Source organism: Chiloscyllium plagiosum, unplaced genomic scaffold, assembly GCF_037043375.1.
Source record: "Chiloscyllium plagiosum isolate Xiang-an unplaced genomic scaffold, Cpla_swu_hap1 HiC_scaffold_1, whole genome shotgun sequence".
NCBI lineage: Eukaryota > Metazoa > Chordata > Chondrichthyes > Orectolobiformes > Hemiscylliidae > Chiloscyllium > Chiloscyllium plagiosum.
The window spans coordinates 20,308,603-20,334,975 of NW_028270139.1; the positions used below are offsets into that span (position 1 = coordinate 20,308,603).

Here is a 26,373-nt window from a genome sequence, read left to right on the forward strand (position 1 = left end):
ACTTTTTGTGTGCTGTAGAATTTATTTTGGACCGACCCTTAGACAGACAACACTTGTAGTACTGTGTCAAGATTGTTATTACTCTTATCTTATTGGATTGTAACATTGTTACAAATCTTTTCACAATCTTAATGACCGTTATCAAATCACTCCTCTCTCTTTTCTTGAAAAAAGAGCACCACCCTGATCAATCTGTCCTGATATATGTAATTTCTCAGTTCTGGTGTCATTTTCATGAATCTTTGGTGAGCCTTCTCTAGAAACATTGCCCCATAGTGTCAGTGATGTGCAGGCTAGGTGGATTAGCCATAGTAAATATGCCATTATGGGAATATGGGGGTTGGGTCTGGGTGAGATGCTCTTCAGAGGGTTGGTGCAGAAACGTTGGGCTGAATGGCCTCTTTCCACACGGTAGGGATTCAATGATTCTAAAAATCTGTGTCCTTCTTAGGGCCCAGAACTCTTCTCAGTACTAGAAATGCTGTTTAAGGATCCATACAAGATGAACATAATGTCATCGAATTCTACAGCACAAAAAAAGTCCTTATTGGTTTTGACAAAGATAGACTCAACCACCTAATTATTCTAATTCCTTTTTCCATCGCTTGGCCCATAGCTTTGTAAGCCTTGGCAGGAGCACAAGTGTATACCTAAGTATTTCTTAAATGTTGAGGGTTTCTGTCTCTACAATCCTTACATGTAAAGAGTTCCAGATACCCATCATCTCCTGCCCCTTATGGTAAATCTATGCCCCAGAACTCCTCCAAGAAGGGAAAAAGTTCATTCCTGTCTACCCTATCAATGCCCATTATTTTATACATCTTAATCATGACCGCTCTCAGACTCTGAATGAAAACAACCCCAGTCTATGCAATTTCTCTTTATAACTAAAACTCTCCAGCCCTGGCAACATCCTGGAAAATCTCCTCTGCACCCTCCTATAATGCAGTTCCGGAACTGCATACAATATCCTCATGATAGCCTAATCAACATTTTTTATGCAGTTCCAGCATCACATCCCTGATCTTCAATCTATGCCTCAGTTAAAAGGATGTATCACATTTGCTTTATCATAACTTCTATACTTTTCAATTACATTTTAAAAAATGAAAAACAGTGGGTCATATACTTTTTAAAAAAAACTCTTAACCTTTATTTAGGAACTTGAACATCTGAACTCAGATATGATCTTTTTTTTTTGAGACGTCTAATTAGACTGCAATAACATTGCAAAAGTCTTGCTGATAACGCCCAAACTCTCCTGATTTTATAAACTGCATCTTTTATAATGCCTCTTAAAATTAGCATAAACATTTCCCAGGAAAAAAAAAAATTCTCTTAAATATTACCAGCACATAAACTTCATATCAATCTATTGGAATTAATCCATATCTCAAAGAACTTTTACGTATAGTGCCTAAATGTTCACAGAATGATTGGGACCTGAAAATTAAAGGGTACAAGAAATTTTAGGACCAGAACCTAGAAAAAGATGAAGGGATAGTTCTGTTATTTAATCATGGTATCCAACAAAAGGAGACCACTTTAGGGTCATGCAGCACAGAAACAGACCTTGCGATCCAACTCGTCCATGCTAACCAAGTTTCCCAAACTAAGCTAGCTCCACTTCCCTATGTTTGGCCTATATCCCTCCAAATGTTTCCTATTCATGGACCTGTCCAAGTGTCTTATAAATGTTGTAATTGTATCTGCATCGACCACTTCTTCTGGCAGTTTGTTTTACATAACGTGTGTGAAAGAATTACCCCTCAAGTCCCTTTTATAACTTTTTCCTCTCACCTTAAAATGTGTCCCCTAGTTATGAACTCCCTCACCCTAGAGAAAAGATGCCCCTTACTTAATGCCCCTCATGAATTTGTAAACCTCTATAAGGTCACCCTCAACCTCCTTCATTCCAGTCAGAAAAGTCCCAGCAATATCATGGTAAATCTTCACTGAACCCTCTCCAATTTAATAATATCCTTCCCACAACAGGGCGACCAGAAGTAGACACAGTACTCCAAGAATGGCTTCACTGACAACCTCAACATGACACCTCAATTCCTATACTCTAAGGTCTGAGCAACAAAGGCAAGTGTGCTAAAAGCCTTCTAAACCAACCTGTCTACCTGCGACACAACATTTTAAAAAAATATCAAAAGGTAAGAATGCACTCATGGGAATGGCTTGCAGATTCCATCAATAACCACACTGTAGAATAGGGTAGACAGGAAGGAATAATGGGGAGTTGTGAGAAAGGTACTATAGTATTCATGAGTGATTTAATTTACATATTGACCAGACAAATCGCATTGGCAAAATTAACCTGGATAATGAGTTCAAGCAGCATATTTGGAACAATTTCTTAAATCAGCACACTTTCTTGCTAACCAAAGAACAAATTACATATCTGGTAATATGCAAGGAAATAGGATTAATTAATTGTTCCACAGTGAAGTGCCCTTAGGCAGCAGTGATCATAGTATAATTGAATTTCACAGCAGCTTCAAAAAGAGTGAATCTAAGGCTAGTGTCTTAAAACTGAATAAGGAACATTACAAGGGCTGGCTAAAGTGAACTGTGAAATTACGTTAATAGATAAGTCAGAAGAGATACAGTGGCAGACTTTTAAGAAGATATTTCAGCATACTCAGAAAAGACACATTCCAGTGAGAAGGAGATCCCTAAGGAAGGAATGCCTGTGGCTAACTAAAGATTTTATAAAATTGAAAGAAACTGCATATGCTTCCACAAAACTGAGTGGATGGTTGAAACACTAGACAGAATTTAAAGGATAGTGAACAATAACTGCAAGATTAATAGGGTGGAGAAATTAGAACATGAAAGAAAACTAGCTAGAAATATAACAAGTTTTAAGTGTTCCTGCAGGTACACAAAAGCAAAAAAAAGAGTTAATATAGAGAATGTTATCCAGTGGAGGGAGGGGGAGAGAGAGAGGGGGGGGGGGAGAGAGAGGGGGGGAGAGAGAGGAGGGGAGAGAGAGGGGGGGGGGGAGAGGAGAGGGGGGGAGAGGAGAGGGGGGGAGGGGAGAGAGGGGGGGGGGGAGAGAGGGGGGGGGAGAGAGGGGGGGGGAGAGAGGGGGGGGGGAGAGAAGGGGGGGAGAGAGAGGGGGGGAGAGAGAGGGGGGGAGAGAGAGGGGGGGAGAGAGGAGGGGGGGAGAGAGGAGGGGGGGAGAGAGAGGGGGGAGAGAGAGGGGGGGAGAGAGAGGGGGGGAGAGAGAGGGGGGGAGAGAGAGGGGGGGAGAGAGAGGGGGGAGAGAGAGGGGGGGAGAGGAGAGGGGGGGGAGAGGGGGGGGGAGAGGGGGGGGAGAGGGGGGGAGAGAGAGGGGGGGGAGAGACGGGGGGAGAGAAGGGGGGGAGAGAAGGGGGGGAGAGGGGGGTGGGGGGAGAGAGGGGGGGAGAGAGGGGGGGGAGAGAGGGGGGGGGAGAGAGGGGGGGGGAGAGAGGGGGGGGGAGAGAGGGGGGGGGAGAGAGGGGGGGGAGAGAGGGGGGGAAGAGGGGGGGGGAGAGGGGGGGGAAGAGGGGGGAGAGAGGGGGGTGGGGGGAGAGAGGGGGGGAGAGAGAGGGGGTGGGGGGAGAGAGGGGGGGAGAGAGAGGGGGGGAGAGAGAGGGGGGGAGAGAGAGGGGGGGAGAGAGAGGGGGGGAGAGAGAGGGGGGGAGAGAGAGGGGGGGAGAGAGAGGGGGGGAGAGAGAGGGGGGGAGAGAGAGGGGGGGAGAGAGAGGGGGGGAGAGAGAGGGGGGGAGAGAGAGGGGGGGAGAGAGAGGGGGGGAGAGAGAGGGGGGGAGAGAGAGGGGGGGAGAGAGAGGGGGGGAGAGAGAGGGGGGGAGAGAGAGGGGGGGAGAGAGAGGGGGGAGAGAGGGGGGGAGAGAGGGGGGGAGAGAGGGGGGAGAGAGGGGGGGAGAGAGGGGGGAGAGAGGGGGGGGAGAGAGGGGGGGGAGAGAGGGGGGGGAGAGAGGGGGGGGAGAGAGGGGGGGGAGAGAGGGGGGGGAGAGAGGGGGGGGAGAGAGGGGGGGGAGAGAGGGGGGGGAGAGAGGGGGGGGAGAGAGGGGGGGAGAGAGGGGGGGAGAGAGGGGGGGGGGAGAGGGGGGGGGAGAGAGGGGGGGGAGAGGGGGGGGAGAGAGGGGGGGGAGAGAGGGGGGGGAGAGAGGGGGGGTAGAGAGGGGGGGGAGAGAGGGGGGGTAGAGAGGGGGGGGAGAGAGGGGGGGGAGAGAGGGGGGGGAGAGAGAGGGGGAGAGAGAGGGGGAGAGAGAGGGGGAGAGAGAGGGGGAGAGAGAGGGGGAGAGAGAGGGGGAGAGAGAGGGGGAGAGAGAGGGGGAGAGAGAGGGGGAGAGAGAGGGGGAGAGAGAGAGGGGGAGAGAGAGAGGGGGAGAGAGAGGGGGAGGAGAGAGGGGGAGGAGACAGGGGGGAGAGGAGGGGGGAGGGGGGGGAAGAGAGGGGGGGGAGAGAGGGGGGGAGAGAGAGAGAGACAGAGAGAGAGAGACAGACAGAGAGAGAGACAGAGAGAGAGAGAGAGAGACAGAGAGAGAGAGAGACAGAGAGAGAGAGAGACAGAGAGAGAGAGAAAGAGACAGAGAGAGAGAGGGAGGGGTACACACACACACACACACACACACACACACACACAGACTGTGGAATTAATAATGAAAAATAAGGAAATGGGAGACGAACTGAATAGACATTCTGAATCTGTCTTCACTGTACAGGATACAATAGCATCCCCAGAAATTTGTGAATCAGTAGATGAAGGGGAGCAAGTAACTTGGAACACTTAAATCAGCACTGAAAGGATACTGTGAAAATTATTAGAACTAACAGCTGACAAGTCCCTCTGTCTTGGCGGACTTCACTCTAGACTCATAGATAAAAGTGGATGCTAAAATAGTAGCTGAATTTGTTTTACCATTTTCTAAAATTCCCCAGTGTGGACAGTGGATTGGTGAGCTAAAAGGACACAAAATGTAGGCATTAAAAAAAATGGGTCAGTCAGGTTGGCAAGATGTGCTACAAGGTTCAAAATTGAGGCCTCAACTATTTATATCAAATGACTTGAAATGAAGGCACTGAATCTATAATTACTAAATCTGCTGATGATACAAAGATAGGCAACAAAGTAAATTGCGAAGAGGACAAAAGATGTCTAGAAAGAGATATATGCAGGTTAAGTGAGTGGACAAACACTTGCCACTTTGGCAGAAGGAATAGAAAGGTAGCATGATGCTGAAATGGAGACAGATTGCAGAACTCTGTGTGGTACAGAAGGATCAGGATGTCCTGACACACTAATTACAAAAAGTTAGTATGTAGGTGACTAGGAAGGCGAATATAAATGTTGTCAGTTATTGCAGGGGAATGGAATGTAAAATTATGGATATTTCTTATGGAATAGAAGGATATCATAAATGTGCTCAAGCTAGCTTTACAGACATCTCAGTTAAAATGCTTAACATTTCCTTAAACTAAAGTACAACTAGGCTTTATTTTTAGATGGAATGTGATAATTTGTTTTTCTTTTCCACACTCCTCAAAGCTAAAGTTGAACCAATGTAAATCCATGACTGGAGCAAAGGAGACAAAAAACAGAACACAACAGAAAAAATACACAAAGGGAAAGAGCTAAGTAAATAAGCAGAAATGAAGAGCCACAAATTAATGGCCAAGATAATGGCCAAAAACAAATATACATACAACAGCAAATGAAAAGAGAGAGAGAAGAGAAAATCTGTTTTGCTCTCAAATGCAGTATCATGAAATATCAGCCATTTTATTCTCAGACTTCTAGATTTCTACTCAAGATATAGAAACATTGAAAATAAGAGCAGAAGTATGCCATTTGGCCTCTGTTCAATATAATCATGGCTGATGGTCTACCTCAGTATCCTGCTCCCACTTTCTCCCTCAAACCTTTGATTGCTTTAGCCTAAGAACTAAATGTAACTTCTTCTTGAATTCAATGTTTTGGCCTCAACTGCTTTCTGTGAAAGAGAATTCCACAGGCTCACCACTTTCTGGGTGAAGAAATTTCTCCTTATCTTAGCCCTAAATAACATGTCCTGTACCCTTAAACTGTGACCCTGTGTACTGGTTTCCCCAATCATTACCTTGTCTAGTCCTGTTTACCCTGACTACTCCTGTTAAAACTCCCTCCTCATTCTTCTAAACTCCAATAAGTGTAATCCTAAATCTTTGTTGCTCTCCCTCTATTGCCGGAACATCCTTCCTCAGATAAGGAGATCAAAATTACACACAATATTCCAGGTGTGGTCTCACCAAGGCCTGTACAATTGTAGCAAGACATCCCTGTTCACGTACTCAAATCCTCTCACTACGAAAGCTGAAATGTTATTTGCCTTCTTCACCACCAGCTGCATTTGCATGCTTACATTCAGCAACTGATGTACAGGACACTCAAGTTTTGATACACCTTCCACCTTTCCCAATCTAACACCATTCAGATAACAATCATAAGACCATAAGACATAAGAGTGGAAGTAAGGCCATTTGGCCCATCAAGTCCACTCCACCATTCAATCATGGCGAATAATAACCTTCCTTCCTTGTTTTGCTACCAACATGGATAACCTGACATCTATACGCATTGCACTTCATCTATCATGCATTTGCCACTTACTCAACTTGCCCAAATCACAATGAAGCATCCTCCTTTACAATTCACTATCCCACCCAGCTTTGTGAAGAAAAGAGATCACCCAAATAAAGGGATTCCAGAAACTGAACTGAAAAAAAAATGGTTCTCAGGATATTCAGCAAGTCTTCTTGACCAAGATGATGCAATATCTAGGTAGAATCTGAGATCTGACAATTGAGTTTCAGTATTCTACATCAATAGTTTCCAAGGCTATGCGTGGAGAGTAGGGCTCTGTTGAACCTGTCCTTTCACACCTAATTTACACCTTGCCTCAGAAAGTGTAATTTCTTTGGTTATTTTTTTCAAGACAAGGTTGGTCACTTGAATTTTGAATCTGTGAAATCAATTCAAAATTAATAAATCAATGAGATTACAGGAGTTAAAGAAACACTTTCAGATAGACCTCCTTTTTTAGCCCCTCCCCTCTACACCTCTCCAACCCTCAAAGTGTGTATAAACCAATGGCCTAGGAAGTGGCATGAGGACATCTGCAGCACATTACCTTTTCTAGTTCCGCTTTGTTCACAGGAAAAATTGTCATGGATCCATCTGTTTCAGTAGTTACATTGCAAAGTACTACAACATCTTTTATTACCTAAAAATAACAACATGAGAAAACAATAAAATATACAGTTGCTTAATAGTTGTAAATTATAGAGGTCAACATTCTGAAATGAAACTAAGTAATGATTTACTGTGACTATTTTAGGTTGAAGTAGTCAGGATAAATATCAAATTCAACAGAATTTTGAAATATATAGACAAAAAAGGGTGTAACTTCTCAATAGGTTTCCTGATCATTGTTTATTTTAAAACAAAGCTTTTGGAAAACCAAGCTTTCCGTTGTTACCATAATCTTGTGAAATAGCTTATGATTCATCAAACTATGGACCATGTAAATACAAACACATCCTGAAGTCCTAGTGACTGAGGGGTCAATTATAAATAGTTTTGTTTTTTGTTATAATTTCTTTCAGCTTGGTGGATGGAAGGGGTGTTCTCCCAAATTTGTCAAACAATATTTTCTTTAAAAATGTAACTGGACAGTTTATTTTTCCTCATTTTGAATCAGTTAGCTACAGATCTTTTACACTTTAGACATACTAATGAAAGTTGCATGTTGATTTGTAGAAAATAATTCTGGCCCTTCACTTTTCAAATACTGTACATGCTTAACATGTGGCTATAGTGTTCAGAAATCATCATATAGCTCATATCAGGCAATACTAAACCACAGTAGAGTGCGTTTTCTTTTTAAGAAGGCTTTTTTTTAAAAGTACTGAACACAAATCAAACTGATTATTTTTCTGGCACTGAACTTATGAAATAGGAATTTAACAGCAAGGCTTAAAATCAGCCATTTATAGCACACCTTGTAGCAAGCGTGGTTTCACACTTCACAATTACCTACATTGCCAATTGATTGTCAGGAATGTAAGTGTTGTTCATCCAACAGCAGAATAAGAGAGAGAGAGAGAGAGAAAGTGAGTGAGTGTGTGAGTGAGATTGTGAGAGTGAGAGAGTGAATGAGAGCGAATGAGTGAGGGAGTGTGTGCAAACAGAAGCTTTTAAGACCAACCCTGGCAGAAAGCATCAAAAATATTACACATTATATATAAAAAAAAATCACTGAAGTTGTATTATAAATATTCTAACATCATGCTATGTTATTGGTGTAAATCATGTCAGCTCATTACGCTGTATATGCTGCTGCTCACAATGAAAGTTCCTGCCACGGTCCTCTGAGTGTAGGAAGCTACAGGACCAGCTTGGTCCAGTTTGTAGAAGAAAACCACTTGATGGTTGAACTAGAAAGGGTCTCTTATAGTAAACAGGATCTAGTTTATTGCACTCAACAGGCAATGAAACAGTTTTGAAATGTAGTTGCTATTGTAATGTCAGAAACACTGCAGCTAATGTTTCACAAATGATTTTGATTTTTTTTAAAAGACAAATTTCAGCTAGAATACCAGGATCATTCTCCCACTCTTCTTGAAAATAAGATGTAGGAAATTGTCTGTTCACCTGTAGACAGGATGTCAATTTAATATCTTATTTGAAATACAGCACCTGTGACAGAGCAGCTCTCCCTCCAAACTGCCAGCCTTGAATGCCAGCCTTGATTTTTCCGATCAAGTCCTGCAGTGGAACTTGAACCCAAAACCTTCTGATTCAGAAGTGAGAGTGCAACAAAGAAAGCTAACAAACACAGTTACAGAGATAGCAAGGTGAAAGGCCATGAAAGGATATAAACACAAGGAAGAGAATTTTAAATTGGAGTTTTGTAGCCAATGCAGGTCATCATACATGGGGTGACAGGTAAACAAAGCTTCACATTTGATTGGATCCAAGCAGTAGGGTTTTAGCCGAGCTGACGTTTACAAAGGACACAGAATAGGAGGCCAATCATCCAAAAGAGCACTGGAAATGCATAAAAGAGTGGGCAGCAATATGGGTGAGTCAAGAGTATGGTGCTGGAAAATTACAGCAGGTCAGGCAGCATCTGAGGTGAAAGAGAATCAATGTTTTGAGCATAAGCTCTTCATCAGGAATGAGGCTTATGAGTCGGGGCTGAAAGATAAATGGGAGGGGATTGGGGTTGGAGGGAGGTAGCTGGAAAAGCAATAGGTGGAGGAAGGTTGGGGCAAAGGTGATTGGTCAGCGGGGGCAGTGATGGATGGGTCCAGAGGATGGTGCCGAGTTGGAGGCTTGGGACTGGGATAATGTGGGGGAGGGGAAAATGTGGAAGCTGTCGAAATGCACATTTATCCCACGTGGCTGCAGGGTCTGAAGGTGGAATATTAGGCATTCCTCCTCTAAGTGTTGGGTGGTAATGGTTTGGCGGTGGAGGCGGCCCAGGACCTGCACATCCTTGACGGAGTGGGAGGGGGAACTGAAGTGTTCAGCCAGGGGGCAGTGGGGTTGGTGGGTGCGGGGTGTCCCGGAGATGTTCTCTAAAATAATCCGCAAGGCATGCTGTCTCCCCATTGTAGAGGAGACCACACCAGGTGCAACAGATGCAGTAGATGACATTGGTAGAGGTACAGGTAAATTTCTGATGGATGTTGAAGGAACCCTTGGGGTCTTGGATGGAGGTGAGGGGCATGGTGTGGGCGCAGATTTTGCACTTCCTGCGGTAGCAGGGAAAGGTGGCAGAAATGGGGTGTGGGCTGGTGGGGAGTGTGGACCTGACAAGGGAGTCGTGGAGGGAATGGTCTTTTTGGAATGCTGATAGGGGTGGTGAGGGAAACATGACTCTGGTGGTGGGGTCCATTTGGAGGTGGTGGAGGACGATGCAATGTATGCGGAGCTTGGTAGGGTGGACTGGGGGGTTCTGTCCTTGCTATGTTGGGAGGGGTGGTGTTCAAGAGCGGTGGAGCGTGAAGTGACGCAGATGCACTGGTGGGTATCGTCAACCACATAGGAAGGGAAGTTGTGATCATGGAAACAGGAGGCCATCTGGGACTTCCCAAGGTGGAACTGGTCATTCTAGGAACAGATGCGGTGGAATTGGGAATGATGGATGGCATTTTTCCTGGAGGTAGGGTAGGAGGAGGTGTAGTTTAGTTAGCTCTGGGAGTTGGTGAGTTTGTAGTATATGTCTGTGGTTAGTCGGTCACCAGAAGACCAGGAAGGGGAGGGAGGCTGCCAAGATGGTCCAGGTGAATTTGAGGTCAGGGTGGAAGATGTTGATAAAGTTGATGAACTGTTCAACCTCCTCGTAGGAGCATGAGGCGGCGCCGATACAATCAATGATGTAGCGGAGGAACAGGTGAGGAATGGTGTTGATGTAACTGCGGAAGATGGACTGTTCCACCTAACCGACAAACAGGCAGGCATAACTGAGTCCCATGCGGGTGCCCATGGCTAACCTTTGGTTTGAAGAAAGTGGGAGGATTGGAAGGAGAGATTATTGAGGGTGAGGACCAGTTCAGTTGGGCTGATGAGGGTGTCGGTGGAAGGGTACTGATTGGGATAGTGTGAGAGGAAGAAACGGAGGGCTTAGAGACCTTCGTCGTGGCGGATTGATGTGTACAGGGACTGGGTGTTCATGATGAACATGAGGCACTGGGGGCCGGGGAAATGAAAATCTTTAAGGGGGTGAAGGGCATGGTGGTGTCACCAAATTAGGTGGGGAGTTCCTGGACTAAGGGGGACAGAACAGTGTCGAGGTAGGAAGAGAGGAGTTCGGCGGGACAGTCACGTCTTCTGCATGGAGAAATTGCCCAAGTGTCCCACATCCAGTTCTGTGTTTTCAGCACAACAACAGACTTGTTCATGTATATGGAGTCCCCATTTGTGATTGTGACTGTTGCAGATGTTAACAGGAAGTAAAATAAGGTTACTAGCTTACACCATTGTATCAGAACTGAGGAAATAAAATAAGCACATAATAGGGAAAATGTGGACTATGCCCAATTTGGTTCATTACCTATTCCATGCTGAGGAAATTAAACAAAGAATAACATTCTGTTTAAGAAATGTAATACAATTGCTTCAACATTCTGAATGTAACAGCAAAACAGCTGCAGCACAGACTACGAAAACAGTACAGTCCAAAGGAGGAAGAAAAGTGCTCTTTTTGGAACACACAATCCCAATCCAGTTTGTATTTTGGGTCTGAAAACTATACATGATCTCCACACAAGGTTTCCCACACAACTTTCTAATTACACCACAGGCAGCCAACATTAGGATGGTTTACCGAGGAAATATATACCCTGTAGGTCTGTGGTAACATTGTACCTCATCATTACTGCTACAATACTGATGTTTTCCTGTGACTGGACCAAACACCAGCAATTACTGACTTTGAATTGCTTCACTTGTTGCACAATCAACCCATCAGATATTGAGTGTTGGCTGCTGAACTCCCAATGTTCTGTTCTTTGAATAAAAATACTTGATTTGAACAATTCAGTTCTCAGAACGTCAACACACATCTACATACATTCAGTTATAGAAATGGCTTGATGACCAACCATCATTATAAAAACTATAACAAAAGGCAATAAACAATGATGATCAAATGGTTCACATCAAATTATCATTTGTCATAGGTCAGCATTCATGATCCCCAGTTTTAGTAGAATTTTTGTTTCTGCAGAAGTATAAATATTTGTCTCAGAGGGTGTGTAGTGGAAACAGAATTTATTGGGGAATAGGTTCAAGCCAGGCAAACAGCCTGGACTGCATCTAACCAAACAATAATTAAAATAAAAATATTGAGATTGCTTTTCACAGGGCTCTACAAGAACAGCTATAGTAGATTGTCACATGCAAAGTAGATGCATTTTCTGCTGATTTCACAAATTCCAGCAAAATCATGTAGGAGGATACCAACAATCACAATCACATGTAACCACTAGGATTGTGCACTGTGGATTTTGGGGCCATTGTCAGTTTTGATCCTGCAATTAAAGAAAAATGATACAATTCATAGAAATATAATGGGAATTGAGTTAACTAACGTTTCAGCAGCGGGAATAATCTGCCTCTATTTTGCCTTATTTATTCATACAATAGCAGCCCAGGAGGCGGCTAATTAGCCCACTAAACCTACATTGGCTCCAATGAAGAATGATCTGATTATTACCACTTACTCTTGCCCATAGCTTTATAATTCCTCCTTTAATTACATAAAATTCACATCTAAAAACTCCAGTTGAATCTATTTTAATCAGCCCATCAGGCAGCATATTGTAAACCTTAATCATTTGTTGGATCTAAGCTCAATGGAAAGTGGACTGAAAAGAACTTGGTCTCATTTCAGCCCAATAACAAATTCTCTGTCGAATGAAATATCATTGAGTTTATTTAAAATTGGAAACAGACTCTTATCCACACAAACAAACAGGTTTGTTCTCCATTATGCTTGTGGTTAAAAACAAAACCAAAACGACACCTATGGTGACACATAATGGGGCTGTAAAAGTGGGAAACGTGGCAGCTGGGAGGATTTAATTAGGCACGAGCCAACATCTCATTTCCTGATGTCAAATTTAATTCATGAGTTAGAAGTGGGTGGCATGTCAGGATCATAGTAGCCAATATGCTGTCAGTGACAGAAACCTATTTATCATTAATCTGCATTCTGTGAAAATTTATTAGATATGAAACACAAATTAATTTCTAATTTCAAGACTGAGTTGGTGATAGACAGGAATCTGGTGTTTCCTATTCCTTATTTCTTAGGGTTGATGTGCATTAGGCAGTTCAATCTTTGGGCTGGAGGTGAGATTTTGTATTTTTGTCTGACTCAACAGTAGAGCAGAAGCAAGTTGGATAGTCTGTTAGAGACAAGGGCAAGGTGAGAGTGATAGTGTGGTGCACGGATTGTCAAATTGCACAGCGTGGAGCTGATAAGGCAATGGAGCTTGTTTTCAGATCCTAAAATGGCAGGCACTGCTGTGTTTGTGGACAGGGAGGTAGCTGTGAAGGAAGCGAGGCTCCAGCCTACAGGTGAGGCCCATTGTTGCAGTGCTCTCATCCTGTGTGTCCATTAGAAATAATTGGCCAACATTTTGGAAGGGACCTTGAGTTTGAAACAGGGCAGGCCCAACTGCAGAAGCAGTAGGTCAATGGTCTCTGAAGGAAGTGAGGGAATGATGCACGGAGGCTCCAGAATGTCAGTAGGTAGGTCTGGAATGAGGATGAGATAGTCAAGAGTGAAAGATAGAAAGTTGAAAGTCAACAGCTCTGAGCTAAGATGATTGGGGGGAAAGCAGCAGGGTAAAGTTAGGGTAGAGTCAAGAAAAATGGGAGGAAACTTGCTAATGACAGAGGGAGGGTGGACGTGGAAGTTTTCAGAGGCACAGTTAATGCTATTCTCCATCTTCATGACTGTTACTTTTTATTTTTAAGAATCCCTACAGTGTGGAAACAGGCCCTTCAGTCCAATAAGTCCACACCAACCACCCAGACCCATCACCCCTGACTAATGCACCTAACCTATACACCCCTGAACACTATGGGCAATTTAACATGGCCAATTCACCTAACCTGCACATCTTGGATTGTGGAAGGAAACTGGAGCACCTGGAAGAAAGCCATGCAGACACGGGGAGAATGTGCAAACTCCACACAACCATCACCTGGAATCGAACCTGGGTCCCTGGTGCTGTGAGGCAGCAGTGCTAACCATTGAGGCACTGTGCTGCCCCTTTGTTGGTGGTCATCACAGACTAATATGTGTTCCTCAAACATTTAATCAGCCAGCAATAGCTAATTCAATCAAAACGTGGATGTCTCAAGATTTCAAAGTAACGGAGCCATGAATATTTCCTTCGGGAGGAAAGGCTGTTGATACACTGTCTTGTGAACAAGTAAACTGTAATTTGTGTAGTTGACCACTTTGTGTTTTGTCATTGCTGGAGGACACCACATATTTGTTTCTGTCAATTCCTACCGGTTCTTTCCACGTGCAGGATCAACTGCTGCCAGAAAACCTTTACCTGGCAGGAGGTCAAGTTGAGAGAGGAGCCCGCCGTGGGATGAGAGGGATTCAGAGTGTTGCTAATTGGAGGGTCATGCATCCCCATTAATTGGTTGTCGCTGCTCTAGGAATGAGAGCCATGTAAAGGAGAGTTACTCAATCTTTTTCCTGCCATCTTCACTCTATTTACTTAGTGGATTTGCAATAAGTTTCTTAACACCCTATTATCTTGCAACATGGTATAGCAGAGGAAGGGATTCACCGGAGGGTGGCTTTGGTCACAGAAAAATTGGCAACAAGGCCATCAGTTGGCACCATCAGAGAGGGAAAGTGGTCAAGAGGAACCAAGCAAGATAATCATCAACTTCATCAAGAAAGAATAATGTTATATCAAGAGGTGTTAAGAACACACATCAACCACCCTGCCATGCATGACTAAGAGTAAATGTCAGCAATAACTAAGGCTTTCTTACAAGGCAGTTACTGACCTGTGCATGCTTGCACAAGACCTGCAGCCCCATGGCTTTGGCGGGAATACTGTGCCAATCAGCCTTAAAATAACTGCAGACTTAAACACCTGCATAACGGATAATTTCAAGGCTCTGCAGGGAATGTGTGTGGTGTTTCTCAAGTTACAACATATAGGTGCAGATATGCCCTTATCCAAGTACCGTACTGGGTTGGACCATCAGAATGTGGTTCACACCAGTACATCACCCAAAGTCCTTTGGAGCAGCATATTACTGCATACTGCTTTACAAAGAAAATGGTGTAGTAGACCATAAGATTGCTGAAACTGTTTTTCCAAAGTGATGACTAGTTTGATGGAAATTTATAATATGCTCACAGAAGGTATCCAGAGTTGTTGTCTTCTGCTGTATGTGTTGCACACATTGCATTTCAAAAGGAAGACGAATTGCTAATTGAAAACAGAGAAGCTGCTAAACTTCTTAAATGACATTTGGAGCAGCTTTCCAACATGCCAGGATAAACATGGCAGGACTGTCAAGCACATCATCTTCAATCATTTTAACCACAAGTAATATATCTACCTGGTCTGGCCTACGTGTGACTGCAGACTCACAGCAATATCGTTGACGCTTAACTGCCCTTTGGGCAATTAGAGATGGGCAATAAATGCTGGCCTAGCCAGTGATGCCCACATCCCGTGAATGAATGAAAAAAATCCTCACTTGCAAACCTGTCTACATCAATTGTGCACCAATAATGCATGTTCAGCCATGTCAGTGCCTTGAGAAGATATATCAAATCACATGTATTACCATCCAATCAAGAGTGACATCTAACACATTATCACATTCATGCTTGCAATGATGAGATCTCCCTTAGTTGCCTTAATTCAGCAACAACAGCCAATTATGAAGCAGGACTGTGCAAAATGCCTTCAGAAGGAGAATATCTTAACAAATACTCAGTTGAACAACATAAGCTGAGATAACTATATACATATGCATAGCAAAACAGTGTCTCAACATGCAATCATTCTGCCTCAATACTTACTTCTATAACCTTGAAATCGCAGCTGAGGAGAAAGCAAGCTTATTAGAGCAGAACTCCTCTGTATGTGCCGACCTGCCGCATGAACACAAAGCTTTCATTGTGCTTGTGCGCACAGTGGCTCTTGACTTGCAGGTAGAGGGGACAGGACACTTCCTATCCTGCCATTAGAAGGTGCACTCTTTTTATTAAGTTCCACACCTAGAGTTACAGCTTTCTACAACACTCTCACACAAACCTCAGTAAAAAAAAAAGCCTCAAATTTCTACATAACAGTGCTTATTTCCAGCTGTAACTTCAGGATGAGAAATTTCTAGTCACCCACCCAATAAGCAGGATGCTGCTTTGTCAAAGATCTGCTGATCTTTCAACAATGTTACGACAAACGATTAGAGACAGCTGTATTAGCATTATTCCATCTACAAGAGTTGAAAAACAAACTTAAAAACAATCTAGTTATCATCATTTGGTGCACATTTGCTAATAGGTATGAAAACCTATCCTTGAGAGGCAGGTTCTTCCAGAAATGCCTTACATGAAGCAAAATGGAAATTATTGATCTTCTTTTCCTGGTAGCTGGAAGTCATGGATGTCTCACAACCTTACAACAAGGTACTGAGAACACAGACCTTATGAATCATCAGTCTGATACATGTGCTACCCTACATGCATTTTGCATGTTAGCCAAAGATAGTAACTGCTTTCCTCATGCCTATGTCAAGATCTGCACCAAGGGAAAGATTGTCCATCATTGTGCACTCGAGGTAACCAAATTTACTAGCCACTTCCCGTAGGGTAATTGAGACAGAGATGCAAAACATTATCCCACCACCACAGTTCTCTTCATATTTGTGGTCACCATTCCAACAGATATGGAAGGTACCTATGGCACACTAGGAAAAATTGCAAGTTCTACAATCTATTTACACAGAAGTTGAAGGCGAATGTTAGTTGCATTCTGATAAGGAAACTTCCTTATGATGACAATGCTATGTTTGTAGCTCACGCGGCAACTCAGTTGCAAGGACTCATCTAGACCTTGGCGAACAACAACAATTTCAAAGTCTGTGGATGATACAAAACTTGGAAACATTGCCAGCTGTGAGAAGGACAGTGTAGAACTCCAAAATAATAGACAAACTGGTGGAATGGATAAATTAGGTGGTAGATGCTGTTCAATGTGGAAAAGTGTGAGGTGACACATTTTCTAGGAAGAATAAGAACAAACAGTACAAAATAGGAACCAAGTCCAACTGTGAATATATGTGCATAAACCTTTAAAATTGGCAAACAGCAGAATGAGTAGTTAAAACTCAGCATCCTGAATGCCTTATTATCAACAGGAGCATACTGTGCAAAAGTAAGGGGGTTATGCTGAAATTATACAAGACTTGTTGGACTTGGGAGTATTGTGTACATTTCTGGATACCACATGGTAGGAAGATTTCATTCCCCATTCTGGCTGAGGTAGACTCTGGGCATGCCTCCTCACCCTTTTCAGAGTAAAAATAAATCTCAACACTTAGCCATGGTTTGGTGAAGAATTACCAGGGATATATCCTTTGGCATGGAACTGAAGAACATTTTGTTAGAACTGCGAGAACATCTTATACTGGACCCAAATTTGTAAATAGGCGACTGGGCCTTCAGTGTATGAGAAAGAGTTATAGCTGGATTGTCCTGAATAAAGGACTAGAAGATAATTACTCCCAAAACATACCTTTAGCCATTCCTCTGCTTGTTCTTTGCTTTGCACAGCCAAAACGACAATGTCCGCTCCTTGCTGGGTGATTCGTAGCTCATGCTTTTTCCTTTTGCTGTCTTTAGGAACATAGGACACATTGTGGGCTGGAAGCAATAACTCCATCTGAGGTTGATGATCCTTTGAGCTTTTGTAGCACTAAAAGCAAAGATTAAATCCTGAGCTCGCACAATACTCATACCATCCCACCTGCACTTGGTGCTGCATCCCAAGAGAGCAACAGAAGAAAATATGATCAGACCAAAAAGAAAAGAAGCATACCAATAGTCTGTTATCTTTAATGACACAAAATTGTTTTGTCCACTGTCCAAAACGTTTCTTGCGCAGAAGAAAAGCACAGATCTTAGCATCTTTCACCAAATCCATTGAAGCCTCCTCAGATGGCCACTGGTGTCTTAGTTTCTTTCCCTTCCCATCCTCATCATCTTCATCATATGATTCATAGGAGCTACTCATGGCATCCGAATCATAATCTGTAAAATAAAGGTGGTAAACAAAATCAGGAACAACTCTATTTCTGCAATAAATTGAAACATTTAAAAGACATCTGGATGGATATATGAATAGGAAGGGTTTAGAGGGATATGGGCCAAGTGCTGGCAAACGGGACTAGATTGGGTTAGGATATCTGGTCAGCACGGACGAATTGGACCGAAGGGTCTGTTTCCATGCTGTACGTCTCTATGACTCTAAATATAGGACAACACACCATATCAAAGCTGACTGGTATATAATTTAACTATTTAACTCCAGTAATCCTTGCAGACAAGTGAAATGCTCATGTCGAAGATGAACAGACTGAACTGGAAGCAAGGGGTGCTTATTTAAATTCATCTCATATAGTGGGTGAAATTTGCCAGGAGAAGTAGCATCATGGTTATCTACCTAAGTTAGCAATACACAGGAGCACAGGAAAAGGAGTAAGCCATTCAGCCCTTCAAGGCTGCCATTCAAATGAGATCATGACTGATCTCCAGCCTCTGTCCTGCTCTTGTAGCCACTGTTTTTCGAGATGTGTCCAGTTCAATTTCTGGTCAATAATAACCCCCAGGATGATGAAAGTGGGGGATTCAGTGAACAGCATTGAATTTGAAGGGGTGGTGGTTAAATTGTCTCTTTTGGAGATGGTCATAGTCTGACATTTGTGGGGCGCGAACATTACTTGCCACTTGTCAGCTCAAACTATTGTCTAGATTCTGTTGCATTTGAATGTGGACTGCTTCAGTACCTGAAGAATTGCAAATGTTGCTGAACATTCAGCAATCATCGGCAAATATCCCCAGTTCTGACCTTATGGAGAAGGGAAGGTCAGTGATGAGGCAGCTGAAGTTGGTTGGGCCGAGGACACTATCCTGAGGAAGAACTGCCGATGTGTCCTGGAACTGAGATGACTGACCTTCAACAACCACGACCATCTTCCTATGTGCCAGGTTTGACTCTAACCAGAGAGCTTGTCCCTAATACCCACGGATTCCAGGTTTGCTAGGGCTCCTTGATGCCACACTCAGCCTTAATGTTAAGGGCTGTCATTCTTACTTAACCTCTGGAATTCAGTTTGAACCAAGATTGTAATGAGGTTTAACACCGAGTGGCCCTAGTGGAATCCAATTGTGCATCACGGAGAAGGTTAGGGTGCTGCTTGAAAGCAATTTTGATGACACCTTCCATATCTTTACTATGATCGAGAGTAGATTGATGGGGAGTAATTGGTTGGGTTGTATTTGTCCTGCTTTTAGTGTGTTGGACATACTTGGGCAATTTTCCAAACTGTTGGGTAGATGCCTGCATTATAACTGTATTGGAACAGCTTGGTTAAGGGAGCAGCAAGTTCTGGACACAAGCCTTCAGTGCTATTGCCAGAATGTTGTCAGGGTCCAAAACATTTGCAGTAACCAGTGCCTCCAAGAATCAACCTTTCTTAGTATCACATGGAGTGAGCTGAATTGGCTGCACACTGGTATCTGTAATACTGGGGACTTCTGGAGGAGGCGGAGGTGGACCATCCACTCGGTACATCTGGCTGAAGATTGCTGCAAAACCTTCAGCCTTATCTTTTGCATTGATTTGTTGGGCTCTTCCATCATTTGGGATGGGAAATATTTGTGCAGCTTCCTTCTCCAGCGAGTTGTTTAATTGTCCACCACCATTCACAACTGAGTGTGATATGACTGTGGAGCTTAGATCTGATATGTTGGTTGTGCGATTGCTTAGCTCTGTCTATCAATTGCTGCTAATGCTGTTTGGTATGAAGCAGCTGCTTTAGGTATGCCTGGTGCTGCTCCTGGCATGCCCTCCTGCACCCTCCATTGAACCAGGGTTGATGGCAATGGTTGAGTGGGGGATATGATGGGCCATGAGCTTAGAGATTGCACTGGACTACAATTCTGCTGCTGGTGATGGTCCATAGTGACCCATGGAATGCGCCAGTCTTGAGTGGCTAGATCTGTTTGAAATCTGTCTCATTTAGCACAGTGATAATGCCACACATCACAATGGAGGGTATACTCAATGTAAAGGCAGGACTTTGACCTCACAAAGACTGAGCAGTAGACACTCTTACCGATACTGTCATGGACTGATGCATCTACAGACTGGTAAGGATGAGGTCACGTGTGTTATTCCCTTTTGTTGTTCCCTCACCACCTGCTGTAGACCCAGTCTAGCAGCTGTGTCCATTAGGCCCCGACCAGCTCGAACAGTAATACTGCTGCCAAGCTACTCTTGGTGGTGGACACTGAAATCCCATCTGGTCCTTAATGTTCTTTAGGGAAGGAAGCTATCATTATCAAGTTGGGTCTTTATGCAACTCCAGACCCTGACCAATGCATGTGACTCTTAGCTGCCTAGCAAATGCCTTAGTCACCACCTCCATCACCTCAATTTGGAATGGCAATAAAATGCTCTCTTTGCCAGCTATGTTCACATCCTGTAAATTAATGAAAAAACAGCAGGAAAGATCATAGGAGCTGTACTTTGACCTCTCAAATGTATTCTACTAATAGAACATGTGTAGTTTGTCCTCTTATTGACTTCACCAAAAATTTGAAAGGAGATCAAACCTACGAAATTATACAAAGGAATATTATCATAGGAATGTTCAACACATTTGACTTAAAATTCTCTGACATACATTGTTAACTCATTTCCAATAAATAGGTTAATATTTGCATCACGTGACCATAAGTTTATGGTAGATCTGTGCATAGAAAGCAAACGTAATTCAATTAAATAGCTAAATTGTAAATAAATCATCTCACATTATTATAAGATATGAATTCGGAGCAAGAATAGGTCATTCGGCCTCTTGACCCTGTTCCATTGTTCAATAGGATCATGGGTAATCTTGGCCTTGATCCCATTTTCTTGCCTAATTCTGAAACTTTAGTTTCTTGACAAACATCAGATACAATCGGTCTTAAAAATATCTGATGAGCCTGTCTCCAACAGTCTCTGGGAAACAAAGATCCACAGACTCAAACCTTAAAAACAATTCTGACCTAGAACAAAGAACAGAGAACACATAGCGCAGTACAGGCTCTTCAGCCCTCAATGTTGCACCGTGCTGTGATACCGACCTGAAGACCATCTAAACTAAACTATTCCATTATCATCCTGAACCTATCTCTGACATCTATCGTATATCTATCACCCCTCAATTTAAAACTATGCCCCTAGTGCTAGCCATCACCATCTGAGGAAAAAGGCTCTCACTGTCGACCCATCTAAGCCTCTGACCATCTTGTATGTCTCTATTAAGTCACCTCTTAATCATCTTCTCAACACCAGGCAACATCCTGGTAAATTTCCTCCTCTGTATCCTTTCCAATGCTTCTATGCCCTTCCGAAATTGCTGTGACCAGAACTGTATGCAATACTCCAAGTGTGGTCGCTCCAGAGATTTGTACGTCTGTGGTATGACCTTATGGCTCAGAAATTCAATCCCTCTACCAATAAACGCTAACACACCATACACCTTCTTAACAACACTATCAACCTGGGTGGAAACCTTCAGGGGTTTATGCACATGGACACAGAGATCTCTCTGCTCATCCACACCACCAAGAATCCTACTATTAGCCCAGTACTCTGTATTTCTGTTAGAGTACAGCTCTGTAGCAACACAGATTTAGATACAGAGTACAACTCTGTAACATCAACACAGCATTACAGAGTAAGCTCCATAACAACTACACAATGTTAGACACAGTGTCCAGCTCTGTAACATCAACACAGCGTTAATTACAGAGTACAGCTTTGTAACAAAAACACGAGGTAGATACAGAGTGCAGCTCTGTAACAACACAGAGTTAAATACAGAGTGCAGCTCTGACACATTAACTCAGGGTTGGATACAGAGTACAGGACTCTAATATCAGGTCAGATAAAGAGTGCAGCTGTGTAATATCAACACAGGTTTAGATACAGAGTACTGCTCTTTAACAACAACACAGTTATAGACAGACTACAGCTCTGTAAGGGTGTAGGACCATTCGGCGCAGCCATTTTGGCGCGAGCGATTCGGTGCGGCCGGTTTGGCGCAGCCCTTTTTGGCGCAGACCCATTTAGGCGCAGCTCGTATTTATTCCTTTTCAGGCTTGGTTACAAGCATTAATGAAAGCAATAAAAAGAAAAATACTGTTTATCCTCTTCAGTAAAAATGTTAAAAAGAAAATAAAAATGAAAGGAACAAGGTAAATACAAAAAATATTTATTCAAAATTATGGGCAATCCCTCATAAATACTCAATGTCATTTCTCTCACTAAATCTTCTTACAATGTCTGTGTTCTATCAAAATGCATATATAGCCATCGTATGAGCACTTTTCCTTTTCCTTTCAGAATTTAATCTGTTGGCCAATGTTTTTGCTCCATTTTCCTTGTAATATACACTATTACAATAATCCTCAACATTAAAATATCCCGCTCTCCCCACCAGGATAGACTGATGTGCGTTGGAGTTTAAAAATGTTAAACACAATCTATTGTGTTTTGGTTCAAGTGTTTATACAGTGCCAGTGTATTATGTGGAAATGCAGAAGACATGCAATTGAGAACTTGATTAAAATACAGATTAAATTCTGAAGACAGATAACTGCATTTGGAACATTATCTCTGTTTTCTCTCCACTGATGCTGCCAGACCTGCTCAGTTTCTCTAGCTATTTCTGGATTTGTGTTCATTAAAATTTGGAATAGTTTGCTATGTTTATAGAGTGTCTTGGTGAGAAACAATCTAGATAACAGTCTACAGGTTTGATTGCCCCTGGAAACTGGCCTGAGCTTGGAAAAACTGCAGATTCAAAAGCTGCCTGGTCAGAAAGATAATTACCTTTACAACACTTTTTCTGGGGTCAGGAAGGCCTTTGGTCCTCCCACTGCATCTATCAATTCTTTTGTATTTGTTTTTGGGATGGGAACATTAATGGCTGGGCCAGCATTTACTGCCGAAGCGTGATTGCTCTTAAGATGGGGGATGGATTTGGTGGGGGTCGTGGTGATGTGCTACATTCACGTATTCAACCAGCAAGTATCAGGTATTCAGAACAGAAACTGTTGTTATTAATCACCAGGCATGAGAAAAGTATTTTCATGGTAGCTGGCACACTGCCACTCAAAAAACACATTCACTTAAACACGCCTTCCAGACTGAGGTCACAGCTAACACAATTCCACTGCATATGCACAAAGCTGGAACATGTTCAACATACAGACATTACTCTTTTTTAAATTTCTATTTCAGATCTCAAATCCTAGTGAATATATCTGTGACCTAAATGGGGATTGGGCGGAGGGCGAGATCTGTTTGGGGCATCCCAATCAGGGTCATATCTATGTCTTAACTACAATCAAAGACCTGGCCTCCACAGTCCTCTGTGGCAATGCATTCCACAGATTCATCACCCTCTGGCTGAAAAAGTTCCTCTTCATCTTAGTTTTAAAGGGTTGTCCCTTCATACTGAGGAAGTGCCCTCAGGTCATTGCCTCTCCTACAAATGGAAACATCTTCTCCATGTCTACTCTGTTCAAGCTTCCCAGTATTCTGTAAGTTTCAAATGAGACTTCTCCACGTCCTTCTAAACTCCACATACACACCCAGATTCCTAAATTGTTCCTCAGAGTCATAGAGATGTACAGCACGGATACAGACCTTTTGGTCCAACCCGTCCATGCTGATCAGATATCCCAACCCAATCTAGTCCCACCTGCCAGCACCCGGCCCATATCCCTCCAAACCCTTCCTATTCATATACCCATCCAAATGCCTTTTAAATGTTATAATTGTACTAGCCTTCACCACTTCCTCTGGCAGCTCATTCCATACACCTACCATCCTCTGCTTGAAAATGTTGCCCCATAGGTCTCTTTTATATCTTTCCCCTCTCACCTTAAACCTAAGCCCTCTAGTTCTGGACTCCCCGATCCTAAGGAAAAAAGATTTTACCTATTTATCATATCCACGCCCCCTCATAATTTTGTAAACCTCTATAAGGTTTCCCATCAGTCTCCGACACTGCGGGAAAAACAGCCCCAGCCTGTTCAGCCTCTCCCCGTAGCTCAAATCCTCCAACCCTGGCAACATCCTTGTAAATCTTTTCTGAACTCTTTCAAGTTTCACAACCTCTTTCCGATAGGAAGGAGGCCAGAATTGCACACAATATTCCAACAGTGGCCTAACCAATGTCCTGTACAGCCGCACCATGACCTCCCAAATCCTGTACTCAATACTCTGATTGATAAAGGAAAGCATACCAAATGCCTTCTTCACAATCCTATCTACCTGCGACTCCACTTTCAAGGAGCTATGAACCTGCACTCCAAGGTCTCTTTGTTCAGCAACACTCCCTAGGACCTTACCATTAAGTGTATGAATCCTGCTAAGATTTGCTTTCCCAAAATGCAGCACCTCGCATTTATCTGAATTAAACTCCATCTGCCACTTAACATTCTTGTAAACCTCCGCTGGACCCCCTCCAAGGCCAGCACAACATTCCTTAAATAGGGAGCCTAAAACTGCTCACAATATTCCAAATTTGTGATCTGCCCAGAGGCTTATACAACCTCAGCAGTACATCTCTGCTCTTGTATTCTAGTCCTGTTACAATGAATGCTAACATTGCATTTGCCTTTCTAACTGCCAAATGAACTTGTATGTTAACCTTAATAGAATCTTGAACTAGGACTCCTCAGACCCTTTGTCTCTGAAGCCTTTCCCTATTTTGAAAATAGTCTACACCTCTATTCTTCCTAACAGTGTACAAATGCACATTTTTGCATGTTGTATTCCATCTGCCACTTCTCTGCCCTAGCCTGTCAAAATCCTTTGCAGTTTCCCCACTTTCTCATCACTACCTGTCCCTCCACCTATTTTTGTGTCATCTGCAAACTTAGCAACAGTGCTCTCAGTTCCTTCATCAAGATCATTAATATATTTTGGAAATAGTTGTGGTCCCAGCAGAGACCCCTGAGGAACTCCACTAGTCTCTGGTTGATGTCTTGAAAAAGACCCTTTATCCCCACTCTTCACCTTCTGCCAGTCAGCCAATTCTCTATCCATGCCAGTACCTTGCCCCTAACACCGTGGGCTCTTATCTTATTTAGCATCCTCTTATGCAGCAATTTGTCAAAGGTCTTCTGGAAATCCAAATAGATCACATAGATTGGCTATTCTTTGTCTAACTTACATGTTGCCTCCTTGAAGAATCCTAGCAGATCTATCAGGCATGACTTCCTTTTGATGAAGCAATGCTGACTCAGCCCTATTTTTACCATGCACTTCCAGGTATTCTGCAACCTCCTCCTTAATAATGGATTATAAAATTTTACCAATGAGAGGTCAAGCTAACCGACCTTTAGTATCCTGTCTTCTGCCTCCCGTACTTCTTACAATGGGGGGTTACGTTAGCCATTTTCAGTCCTTTAGGATCTTCCCTGACTCCAGTGATTCCTGAAAGGTCACCACCAATGCCTGCACAACCTCCTTGGCTATCTCCTCCACAATTCTGGGGTGTAGTTCATCTGGGTAGTTTATCCATCTTTCAAAATTCCCCAACACCTTCTCCTTAATGATGGCTACTCCACTCATCTCTGCCTCCAACTCTCTTGAAGTTCTACTGTGCTGCTGGTGTCTTCCACTGTGAGGAATGGTGTAAAATTCCTATTTGGTTCCTCCACTATTTCTTTGTTCTCCATTATTACTTCTCCAGCCTCATTTTCCTACGGAAGGTCCACTCTTATCTTTCATTATTTCTAAAACATACTATTGCAATCTTCTTTCACATTACAAGCTGGCTCACCCTCATAGTTCTAATTCTCCTTTCCATTACCTGTATTCCTTTTTTAGTTACCCTGTGCTGGTTTTTAGAGGCTCTGACATTTCAGCTAACTTAAATTTACCTGCCTAAATACAGACACCTCAACAACTCCTCTCACAGGGCCCTCCCTGTCTGGTCCAGTTAAATCCATCCACAGGAGAAAGTGAGGACTGCAGATGCTGGAGATCAGAGCTGAAAATATGTTGCTGGAAAAGTGCAGCAGGTCAGGCAGCATCCAAGGAGCAGAAGAATCGACGTTTCGGGCATAAGCCCTTCTCTTCAGGGAGGACTGTTTGTTTAGTGTATGGATTCTTCTGTGGATGAAGAACAGTAGAGGTCCTTTGCAGGTATGTGAGAGTGTTGTCCTGAGCTGGTTTAGGTCAAATTGCAGGGCACATGGCTGCAAGCGTGGAGCGGAGGATCTGGAGGGACGTCTGTTGCTGGAGGCTTCGGATTTGTAGGTACTGGTTGTCCTGGTTGGGTCCAAATTTTGTTGTTCGGAACGTAGTCCAGAGTCCATGCGGGGTCAGTCGGTTCTGTAGGCAGGTGCTGAGGAAGGAGATGTGGCTGTGGTAGCGAGTCTGTTTGAGAACGTGGCTGAAGAGCTTCTGTGCAGAGGAGATGACCTGGGGTGTGCAGTGAGAGAGGGACTCACTGAAATCTTTGTAGAGGAACGAAGA

General features: G+C 43.3%; 1 protein-coding gene across 2 annotated transcripts in view; it reads right to left on the bottom strand.

Annotated features, from left to right (window-relative positions):
* afap1 (actin filament associated protein 1) overlaps positions 1-26,373 on the bottom strand; it is a 281,923-nt gene that overhangs the window by 85,336 nt on the left and 170,214 nt on the right. For both annotated transcript variants that reach the window (XM_043698382.2, XM_043698373.2), the window contains exons 5-7: positions 17,644-17,855; positions 17,341-17,520; positions 7,170-7,262 (exon numbers count right to left, since the gene is read on the bottom strand). In XM_043698382.2, the coding sequence (XP_043554317.1) occupies positions 7,170-7,262; positions 17,341-17,520; positions 17,644-17,855 (485 nt within the window). The remainder of the gene's footprint in view (positions 1-7,169; positions 7,263-17,340; positions 17,521-17,643; positions 17,856-26,373) is intronic.